This window comes from Leishmania braziliensis, chromosome 18 (genome assembly GCF_000002845.2).
Source record: "Leishmania braziliensis MHOM/BR/75/M2904 complete genome, chromosome 18".
In the NCBI taxonomy this organism is placed as follows: domain Eukaryota; phylum Euglenozoa; class Kinetoplastea; order Trypanosomatida; family Trypanosomatidae; genus Leishmania; species Leishmania braziliensis.
Genome location: NC_009310.2, coordinates 420,936 through 432,193, shown reverse-complemented (window position 1 = coordinate 432,193; position 11,258 = coordinate 420,936). Strand labels below are relative to the sequence as shown.

The window sequence follows — 11,258 nt, the reverse complement described above, 5'->3', positions numbered from 1 at the left end:
TCTCATAAGCCTTTCTGCCTCCTTTTCTTGCGCGTTGTGTGCCTTTCCTTTCATTCTCCTTTTCGGGTCGCTCCTTGGGGCTCGAAGGAGGGTCAGAAGAAGCATAACTCAACGAAAGTGAAAGGTACGTTTACCGGCCCTCACGAGGACTACGTCGCACAATCGTCATCGCCATCTCTTCCTTGCACAACCCCCAGCACTCACTCACGCCCACATCTGCGACAGACCGACCGACAACACAACAGGAGTGATAGTGGCTTATTTCCAGTCTCTTTTTCACTTTTGCCTTTTGTCGTTATATTTTCTCCCTTCTCGCGTCGAGCTGCAACGTGGACCTTGTGCGCACTTCTTTGCCGACTATCTTCTCTGGTCGTGATATATACGCGCCTATACGTGGCGTGAGGGCCAGGCTTGTGCAACTTTTTCTTTTCTGGAGCGTGGACGTCTTGCCTCCCGCTCCTTTCTTCACTTCCTTCCCCAACTGCTCCACCGCACCGCTGCTTTTCCTCATTCGTTCATCATCTCTCTCTCTCTCTCTTCACGCATCCCACTCCGACGCAGGTAGAGGCCCTTTCCCTCTCTTTCCGCCGTCTGCTTCACCTTTTCTACCAGCCAACTTGTGGAGCACACCTAGTGAGAGCCGTCTGCCCCTACAGACCATCAGCAGGAGCATATGACAAGACTGAAGACTACGAAAAAAAAAGAATAAAGCATCACACCTCAGCCCTTCCCCATCACCCTCCCTCTCTTCTTTGCCACTTTCGTTTTCTCTGTGCCTTCTTGATTGCTCTGCCGACCCCCACCCCCAGTCCCACTTCTCTCTCTCCACCTACCCATCTATGGCCCACTGCTGTTGAGACTTCGCTCTGTCCTTCTCCCGCCGTTTCTCTCTCCCCTCTGTACTTGTATGTGAGACAGCCTCCAAGTGTCTACAAGGCCTCTTCTTCACTCCCTCGCTCGGTTTTTCCTATCACCCTCATCTTCTCTTGTCCCTCCCCATTCTCTTGACCTGCCTGCCTGTTTCCCTCATTGGTTTCTTTGAGCTGATACCGCGAGTAGCTCCACCAATTCATCTCTCCCTGATATTTTCCCTCGAGAGGTGTTGTCGTTTTTCCACCAGGGCTTTCTCCGACCACCCTTCCCCTCCCCCCCTTTTTTTTTTCTCGCCCCCAGTCAAGTGATTTCTTCTTGCTTCCTTTCAGTTGTTTTGCTCGTTTTTTTTTTGGTTGGTCTTTCTCTCTTCATTCTTTGTTCTTTGCTTATTGGCTCCGTCTTCCTCTTCCTCTCTCTCCCCCCCCTCGCTCTTCCCCCCTCCCCCAGCCTAAAACATACAGTGGCGGGAGAGTGAACAACGGCAAAAAGGAGCGGCCGATCACACATCGCACCCGCACGGTGCCGAAGCGGGCAGAAGAACGAACCGAAAAGGACTTGAGCGAAAGCGACGTGAGGTAAACGAGCTGAACAGCCGCAAAAAAGGAGAGGGAACCGCAAAGGACAAGGGCTAACCGAAGGGGAGAGGCTGGCGTTGGGCTTCACTAACGGAGCAACTTCAATCAGCAGACGCGCAGGCAAACGCAGGACGCCATCACGACGTAAAGCCCGCAAACAGACGAAAAAGGAACAACGTCACGCAAACAAGAAAAAAAGGTCACGGGAGAAGTACGGCGATACGAAGGAAACAACCTCTGAGCGCAACAAAGCGAAAAGAGCGAACGAAAAGCTGCTCTTCTGCTGCCGCTTTTCTCTTGTTTTCTTCTCTGTCTGTCTGTTCTTTAGTGTTTTTTTTTTCTCTCTCTCTCTCCCCCTCTTTCCTGTCTGGCTCTTCCCCCGCTTTCTCTCCTTCAAACTCAATCCTTTTCAACCGTGGCTTTTCCTGCGAAAGCAAAATAGAAAATAATTGCTTCTGCTGTCGCTCGTGCCACCTCTTTTTCTCGATTTCTCGGGCCTGATCCCTACTCACACACGCATATATAAAAAGCGCTGCATGCGCGGGGGAAAACAAAAAGGCAAGAAGAAAAGAGCACTAACGAGCCTGCACTATCCAACTTACACTTTATTTATTTATTTATTTTTTGTTTTGGTTGCCGGTTTGCTCGTGCGCTACTCTGCCCCTATCCACCTATCCTCCATCGCTGGCTGCAGTATCTGTGCTGGTGCTTTTTCCCCTCCCCTTTGCTCCGACTTGCTCCTCCTGGCTTCTGAGTGTACGACGTTGCTCGTGCGTGCGTGTGTACCGCTATTTTTCTGGTTATCTCTTTTTTCTCCCTCTCTCGCGTGCACACTAACACCGCGCGCTCTCTCACCTCGACTTGTTCTCGCTATTTCCTCTCTTTCTCTGTATCCCCATCGCCTTCATCGACACACACACACACCCACACGCACACACGAGGTTCGAGCTTTTCTTTGCCCATTGTCGTGTACGCGTACTCGATCTCATTCACCGAGTTATAGCGCGCGAAAGCAAGCGAGCGAGAAAGGCAGTAACGAGAGAGAGTGTGTATGTGCCTTTATAGGAAGATATACAGCGATATCGCTCTCCCTCACTCCTATCCTTGTCTCTTCCTCTCTTTATGTGTATGCACTGATTTGCAACTTCTACCGGCTTCCTTATTGTCTGTTGCTGCCCACTCTCTCTCTGTCTCTCTGTCTGTCTGTCTGTCTGTCTCACTTCTTCTTTAGTATTTTTTTTTTACCCCTCACTGCGCTTTTCTTTTCTTTCCCCTTCTTCTTCTCTTACCCTTTTTTTCTGGGGTTTTTTTACTCGCGTGTGAGTCGGTGCGTGCGTCCGTCTTTTACTTGACTGCCGCCGCGCTATTAAACAGTTTTTTTTGCTTTCGTGTTTCAGTGATTTCCTCCTTCCACAGTTTGCCCCTCCTTTTTTTTCCCCTTTCTCCTTTGCTGCTGAATCTATCTCTACTCCCTCACTCCGTCACCACTACTCCCTCTTCGCCTCTCCTTCTCCGCTTTCTTCGTCGCCGTTATCCATACAACGGTTGAGCACGAAGGAAAATAGCGGTGCGACCAAGTCGAAGAAAAGGACGCAAGGCGACATCAACCCCTAAAGGAGGCGGCGAACACATTACCGAAAAAAAAAACAACAACAACGGGGACCGAATAAACCCAAGGCAGCCAGAGAAGAACCGCAAACGTGTGTTTTCTCTCGCATATTTTTTTTTCGCTCTCTCTTTTCGTTTTTTTTTTTCTTTTCTGTTTGTTTGGTTGTGTTTGTGGTCGTGTTACGTCGCTCTCCGATTCGCCTCTGCGCGTTTCCTCTGCCCCCTCCCCTCTCCCCACCCTCATTTTTTTCCCCCTTTCGTTCACTCGCTCCGCTGCCCCTTGTGTAGCAGTGATCGCTTTGGGCGTGTCTGCGCGTCGAAAAAAAGCCTACCTGTACCCACACACTCACTTGCGCAAACATGTTCTCCCCGGTGTATGAAGATGTGTCCGGTCTCTTCGGCCGCCCCATGCCCATCTCCAGCTTTGGTCCACCAGCAGAGTTGCAGTTTCCTCAAACACACTACATGGCGACAACCACCAACGCACCGCAGGCACCAGTTCAGCAGCAGCAGCAACAGCTCGCTGGACGCGCTACGGTCTACTCGTTGGTTGACGCATCTGGTGTGCAGCTGCACCGCCAGGCTGCATTGCCGCAGCAAATCCCAATGGGCAACGTGTCGTTTGGCGCCTTCGATGGCGCTTCCATTGTTCCATACGAAGTCTTCCTGCATCAGCACCATCAGCAGCAGCAGCAGCAGCAACTCCCCGCTGCCAGCAAGCCCGCCGCTGTTCACACTGAGGATGGTGTGAAGTACTACTTTTCCTCTTCAGCAGGTGCACCGGTGATGACTTCTGCTGGCCCTGCAGCGGCAACACAGTCCAACATCATGCAGGTGCAGCCGCATGGCACCACCTTCTACACTCTTGAATCGAATGGCACCAGAACGACGTTGACCTCCACGCCTCCTGCCAGCAGTCACTACCCCGGTGCAGCAGCCGCAGCAGCGACCGGGTTTTCGAGCAGCGGCCCGCTCGGTAGGACGCCGGCGGCTGTCGGTGGCGCCTCGGTAACCCCTTATGCGATACCAGGCCGCGTGCCTAGCGCCTCCCCTGTTGCTGTGACAAACAACCAGCACCGCCCTGGCAGTGGAATCAACACCAGCGTGTCTACTCGCCGAGAGAACCAGGCCACGCTTTATGAGATGCTAACCGCCAAGGCCACACTGGATGTGTTCGACCCGGACTTTAAGTTCATCTACAATGTACCGACGAGCTGCGTGGTACACCTACCACCTGCACGGCTGAACATTACTCGTCTTGTGCTGTGCCGCAACTACCGCTTGCATGAACCGCAGAGCTGCGCGATGGGGAGCAGCTGCAAGTTTGTGCACGCGGACTGCAACTACACGAAGCTGGAGGCACACCCAATTCACGTGAACTACATCTGGCGCCATGAGACTCTCTGCACGTACCCACGCATGCCGGCCGGCGAGAGGCTGGAGGTGGTGCAGCCGGATGGTCACAGTATTGTGATTCTCTCGGAAAAGGTTCTCCTGACGGCCGGCGCGGCAGCGCGGAGGGAAGAGGGAAAGACTACGCTGATGTGCTGCGACAGCTACGAAAACAGTGGCATGTGCAACAGCGGCGAACGGTGCAACTTAATCCACGCCGTGCATGTGGACCCAAGCGTTCAGGGCGACTTCAAGCGCGCTCCTCGAAAGCGCGATGGACAGAGCAGTGGCAACAATCACATCAGCCACGTTTCTAGCAGCGCAATCCAGTGCACGAATAACAACGGCAGCAGCAGCGCGAGCAACGGCGAAGCGAGCGGACGGGCGCGGCGGAGAGGCAGCTCACCCACTGTGGAGCAGTTACCGCAGCGCCGACACACCCATTCTCCAGACACCGTGAACACCAACTCCAGCAATGCGACCAACGTCACCATGCTGAACGGCACGACGTCCAACACGACTACGTCCACTCCAGTCGAGAGGATCCTGAATACATCTGCGTCTGCGAAGCTGCAGGAAGCGGTGTCGCAGCAGCTGCGCGCAGCGGGGGGTATGAGCTCGCAGCTGGTGACTCCGTCTTTCTCCATCTCGCTCACACCCTTTGCCATTCAAACATTGACGAGCTCTCAGTCACTGGGGACGCTTTTATATCTGCCGCGCGGGGCTTCCGAGGCTACGGTGCTCGGGCCCGTCGGTGCCGGCGAGGTGCCGCAGTCCCCTCGTTGAGGTTGCCCAACATGCAACAGCGCCTTGCACGACCGCACGCGCATGCAACCTGGTCTCCATGTGAGTGACCTAAAGCACGACAGAGCGGCATTCATGAGCCCATGGCGCGCGACCTGCGTTTCGGCGTGACTGCTTGTGTGAGCCTTCTGTGGCTTTGCGCTTGTTTTACCCGCTCTTCAGACTCTCTTTCTGTGCGCGTGTGTGTGTGCGGTCGTGGTGTACGGCTACCGGAGTGGACTTTTCGGCGCTGCGCTGCTTTTTTTTTTCCCTTTTGCATCCGCCACCGTCTCGCTTCTCGGTCAAGCCAGTTGCTCACGGAGTGACTGCTCCTCACGAAGAGCCGCAGAAGCAAAGGCAACCAACTTGATCGAGAAGCGAGATGGAGGCGGACGCAAAAGGGAAAAAAAACGACTAGGCGAGCACCACAGCCCGTCTATGCGAAGAGCAGGCGAATTGTCCCCGAGGGATGTGGGCAAGACGAGACTGCGCGAGAGCGGGGCAGTGACAGCGCTTACGCTTTCGCCTTCTCCCCTAATCGTGCCTTCTGCATAGTTTTGTCGCCGTGACTGCATGTTGTTCACACACACACACCCACACACACACATATGAGCGACTCGATGATTTCACCACTCTCACATGTTTTCTTTTTCTCTGTTATCGCGTTGACTTTATACTGTGACACTTTTCTTTGGCCGATTTCTTTTCTTCCTGTCCTTTGCGTCTCGTGCAATCGTGCGCATGGAAGAACACGACAGAGGCGCTCGAAACCCCTTCCCCCCCTCCCTCCCCGTGAAGGAGGCAGGAACGGAAGAGGAAGCTCCTCTGTTGTGCGGATGAATACTTCCAAGAAGGCGAAGTGTGAGGCGGTGGCTGTGGCGATGTGAGGTGCCAAGAACATGGAACAGAGACGAACCGCGTATTGCTGCTGCCCCCCTCCCCCTCCGCAGCCCCCCTCCCTCCTCTGCACACGCGTACGCATGCGAGCATACATTCGAGCCTCTCTCTCTTTTTTTTCCCCGCTCCTTCTCTTCGCCGCCGTCTTTTATTATGTTGCGCCTCTTTGGTTCATGCCTGCCCGACTCCGCAGCTGTCTTCTCGTTTTTTTTTCTCTCTCTCTCTTCACCCCGCTACTGTTGTGCTGGCTATCCACTCCCAGGTTTGATTGCCATTCCCCGGCCTTTCTACCCTTCTCTTTTTCGTTCTGAAGCTTTTGATGCCAACCGCACTCAAGCTTGTAGATGCGTGTTTGCGTACGTAGTGTTGTATGTGCATGTCTGTACGTATGTCAGCTGCACCCGTGTGTGTGTGTGTGTGGGGTTGAAGTATCAGAGGAATCCCCGCGCTTCTCCTTGTCTGACTGCCGCTTTCGCTCTCTTTTCCTCTCGCACAAACTCCCCCCTCCTCCCCCAGCGCAGCCTATCGGTCTTAATTTCCCTCGCTGTTTGTCGCGATTTTGACTCTCATTTTTCTCTTTTTTTTCTTTCAGTTTAGTTTTGCTTTCCCTCTCTCTTTCTTCTTCCAACTTTGTCTGCTACACACACACGCACACACACAGGCACACGTATATCCCCCTCCCTTGCTGCTGCCGCTCGCGTTCTACGTTGCTTGCAGATTCCATCTGGCAATCTCGGTGTTGTTGTTTCTTGCAGATCTTCTTTTCATCTTTGAATGCCCCTGCAGGCAGGCAGGCTGGCCACATACACGCGCCCTTGAAGAAGAAAAGAAGGGCGCTGAGGGAGGGAGTGAAGGCGAAGCCCCACTCTTACTTGCGATGTAAGACCGAAGGGAAAAAAAAAGAAAGAAACGCACACAGAAAGCACTACAGACGAGATGCGAGCAAATTCAGGCGAGCTGTGCAAAGGAAAAGATGATCAACGGAAAATGGGCGGTTATGAGGGGAGGAGGCTCTATGTGTCTGATCATTGTGTATATCTGCCTCTCTCTCCCTCTGTGCGTGCGCCTGGGTGACTCAAGTATGTTGTATGCGGGGATTGCCTGCCTGCCTGCCTGCCTGCCTTCTCTTTTTTTTTTCTGTCTTCTCGTGTGCGTGTGCGTGTGTGTGTTTTGTTATCCCGTAATTCGCAGCTCTTCTTTCCCCCCTTTTCCTCCTCCACAATCTCTTTCTCTTTCACTGTCTCCCTGCCTGCCTGCTCGCTCGGCGTAGTTGTTTCTCTTCCCTCTTTTTTTTTTTTTCGTTAGTTCTTTTGGCTCATTCATACTCCATGGATGAACACCCTATACGAGTGCAGACACACACACACACACACACACAGAGGCGTGCAGTACCATCTCGTTGCTCTTTACGTCTACTGGGTACGCCCCCCCCTCCTCCCCTTTCGGAGGCGTGTGACGGTGTGTTCTCTTCCCTCTCTTTTGTCCCCAGTTGTTTTTTGGCCCGTAGTCCCCACATGTGTCTTCTCGCACCTCCTGCCTCCCTTTTTCCCTCCGAGTTCGGTAGTTGCGAGCGCGTGTGTGTGTGTGTGTGTGTCTGTCTGCACGGGGATGTGTGTCCTGTTCTTCTAGTATGGGCGTCTCCTATGCGCATACATTCTTTTTCCCCACCCTTTTGTCTCTGCCTCTCGCTTCTTGCCTCACAGCACAAGCCCAATGCGTGTCGCGTATCATCGACTTACCCGTCTTCTCTCTTCTCAGGGTTTCTCTTGGCTTGATGAGTGTGTACTTCCTCTACTCTGCCGCCTCTCGACGCTTTTCCTCTTTTATTTAGATTTGTACGCTAATTTCAACTGTCTCATTTTTTTTTGTGTGTGTTCCCTCCCCTCCCCTCCCTCTCTCTCGCTTCCACTTGTTTGCTTGGCTTCTTTTATTTTTCTCGTCTCTTGAAGTCATCATGCACGTGTGCACGATCGCACGATCTTTCATACTGTTGTTCGTGTGACTGGCGCTGTTTTCGCTAGCATGTAGCATCTCCTCTTTTCTCTCTCTCTCATGAGTACTCATCACTGTTAGGACGCACCGCGCAGATTTCTGTTTTGTCTCTTTTCTTCGCGTGTTGGGCTCTTCACGGACTGACGGCAGCATCCGTGGCGTTACCAGCTGCGGGAGCAATGACACCCACACACAAAACACACGCGCACAGAGGCAGGCAAAGATGGCAAACGGCTCTGTAGCTCAAAGTAGAAGTGTGGTTCGTTGCGCTATCCTCTTCTACTCTTTTCCCCCCTCTTCTTTGTGTGTGCTTCTCTCTCTGCGTGTGCTCGTTATTTTCATTGGTCGCTTATTCAGCCAAAGAAGCAGCAACAGCAAATGGCCCCCCTAACCCTTTACGTGTGCAAGAGTGTCTATGCCATGCACCAGAGATAAGTGAGGGCATCGAGAATGAAACGCGAAACTGTAAGAGCTGCGGTGAGCGCGTGAGTGTGGAAGAATAAACGAAACAAAAAAGAACCCCCCCCAAAGCTCCCAACAACGCCAAAGAAATTGAACCCGCAGAGAGAAGAGGGTTGCATTGTACGCACGTGGTAGCGCTTGCGCTTTGTTTTCTCTGCCTGTTTGGGGTTCCTTGCCTGCGCGACACATTTTCATTTTTTTTTCTCTTTACCCTCTCCCTTTCCGGCAATGATTGTCTCTCTGTGTGTGCCATGCACGTCGCGGTTGATGTCTTCTCTTGCGTTTTTCTTGGCTGTGCATTTATTTTTAGTTTCTGCGCCTTTCCGTTGTGTCTTTGCTCTTGCGCCTTTTCAATTTCTGACTCTGCATAGCATCTGCTTTGATTTTGCGGTTGTTGAAATGTGCGTTTCGGGCGTGTTGTTGGTGTTGCAACTTTGTGCACACGTGCACCTGCATCACCTCACCCATCTACCTACTCCTACCACCCACACCCACACTCACAATTTTTTCAAAAATTTTCATTTTGTTTCTCTCGTCGCCCTTTTTTTCTTTTCATTGATTTCCACTGATTACGCCTACGTTTTACTTCAAAGGTGTCTATGTGCGTGTGTGCGTGCGCGTGTGAATCTCAGCGGCGAGTGGGCAATCGCTTCATGCGCACAGGCGGTTTACTTTGGTTGAGTCTCGTCTCGCTTATGTCTTAGGCTACTGCTTCCGATGCTGCTGGTACGTCCGAGAGAGAGAGAGGAGTGCATGTATACCACACGGGCGTCCATCAAACCTTTTTTTTTTTCATACCCTTCGACAGAATTGCGCGCGCGTACATACATGCACTGCACAGAAACTCATTCCCAAACCTAAGCCAATCTGCCAAGGTGGGGGACGGGAAGCAAACAACCTGTTTGAGGGAGCACCGCACCGATCGCAACTCTCTTTCTTTCTTGCTGCCGTTCTTACCCTTTTCCCCCTTTTCTGTTTGCGTCCTCCACCCTGCTGTGCGTCTCCTCTCCGAGCATCTTGTGTGATCCTTTTCTTGTGTTGTCGCGCAGCCAACTCTTTAGCTGTGCTCATCTGGCTCTGCTTCTCTCTACCCATCCCCCCTCCCCTCTCTGCCCTCAACGGATGAAATCTTCTCAGCATCCCACGAGCGTATAAAAGAGCACACGCGTACTCACCAAAAGCCTTGCAAAGGGAAAAAACAAACAAAACGAAGGAAACCGTCTCGTTTCTGACGCGCGCCCTGTCCTTTTCTCATTATCTTTTCTTCGTTTAAGCTCCTCCCTCCCCTTCCCTCCTCTCTCCCTCCTTTCTGTCGCTTCCTTTCTCACCTTCTCTACCTCTTTTCGGTCATCTCTTCTTTTTTTTTTTGTATTTTCTCTCATTATGGAAACGCTGAGCGATGCACGCAGGTCCACGTATCCACCTTAGAGCCGCTGTTCCTCCTCTCTCTCGTCTCTCTCTTGGTTGTATGCCTTCTCTTGCTGCCTGTGTGTGTGTTTTTTTTTCGCATTTTTCTCACGTGCGCGTATTTTCTTTGTTGTTTGGTGCTCTGGGTATTACATTTTATGCTCTCTCCCTTTCGCTTTCATCGCGGCCGCTGTCTTTCTTGCTCGCCGTTCTCTCTTCCATCACGGTTCCGCGTGTGCGTGTGCGTGTGCGTGTATGCTGCGCATTCGGGGCCTCAGCGCCGCACTCCCGATATTTCGCTTTGATTTATACCCTTTTCTCTCTTAGGGCGACATTTTTCTTGCCTGTCCTTAGGGAAGGAGAGGGAGGAACGCGACGCACTACCAAGCAGCTTCACCCCATCACCAGTGACTGAAGCAGAAATGGTAAAGGCAATCAGCAAGCTTTGCTGCAACGTCAACACACACGAAGAGCAGAGAGTGAAGCAGCGAAGCGGACCCAGTGGAAGAAGTGAGAGGAGGAGGAGAGCGTGGTGCCGAGGTACCCTGCGGTAGACCAGGTCCTCAAGAGTTTCGTGAGCCCAGGGGCTTTTGGGTTTCTCAGCCCCTCCCCCTTCTTTGCGGTCGCGCACATAGCTACTCACACGCGTACTCAGACCCGCGCACGCACGCCCCAGGGTGTGGTAGGGGTCGGGGCGAAGCGGGTTCAGTGGGGTAAGAGGGGTGCCGAACTTAGTCATTGAAACGACGACTGCGCGCTTCTCGCCCTCTTCTCCTTTCCCCCGCCTGTACGTGTGCGGACCTCCTTCACACTCTGTTGGAGGCTCCTTTGTACTCACCCCCGGCAGTGATAGCGTGAGATACACATTAAATGCGCATATCAGTCGTCCACTTGCTTGGAGTCCATGGTGTGGGAGCAAATCAGACTGCCACGCTTCTCTCTCTCTCCTCCTCTATGTGCCGCTCTGCTGCAGTACGTCTCTCGCATTATTTGTTCTGTTGCTCCATCTTAATCGTCCGTTACCTCTCTGCCACTGACGCTGATCAAACCAGAACGCTGATTTTCTGTCGTCTTTCGATTTTTCTTTCTCTTTTCTGTGCTTTCTCGCTTGTTCGCCCCCCACCCCCTTTCATCTTCTCCGCCTCTTCCTCTTTCGCTCGGCTTCCCCTCGTGTGTTGCTGTCCTTTTGTATTTTTCAGCCTTGCGTTTTCTTGTTCTCACGGTAGGGGTTGGACGCTTTTTCCTTTTTTGGGCTTTTTCCGGATTTTT

The 11,258-nt window shown here is 52.6% G+C and overlaps 1 protein-coding gene across 1 annotated transcript; it reads left to right on the top strand.

The window, feature by feature from the left end:
* Positions 1-3,416: 3,416 nt before the first annotated feature.
* On the top strand, positions 3,417-5,234 carry LBRM_18_1120 (conserved hypothetical protein; the record flags this gene model as incomplete). The annotated part of the gene is made up of 1 exon (XM_001563984.1): positions 3,417-5,234. The coding sequence occupies one exon, from the start codon at positions 3,417-3,419 to the stop codon at positions 5,232-5,234; it is 1,818 nt and encodes a 605-aa protein (XP_001564034.1).
* Between the last annotated feature and the right edge of the window lie 6,024 nt (positions 5,235-11,258).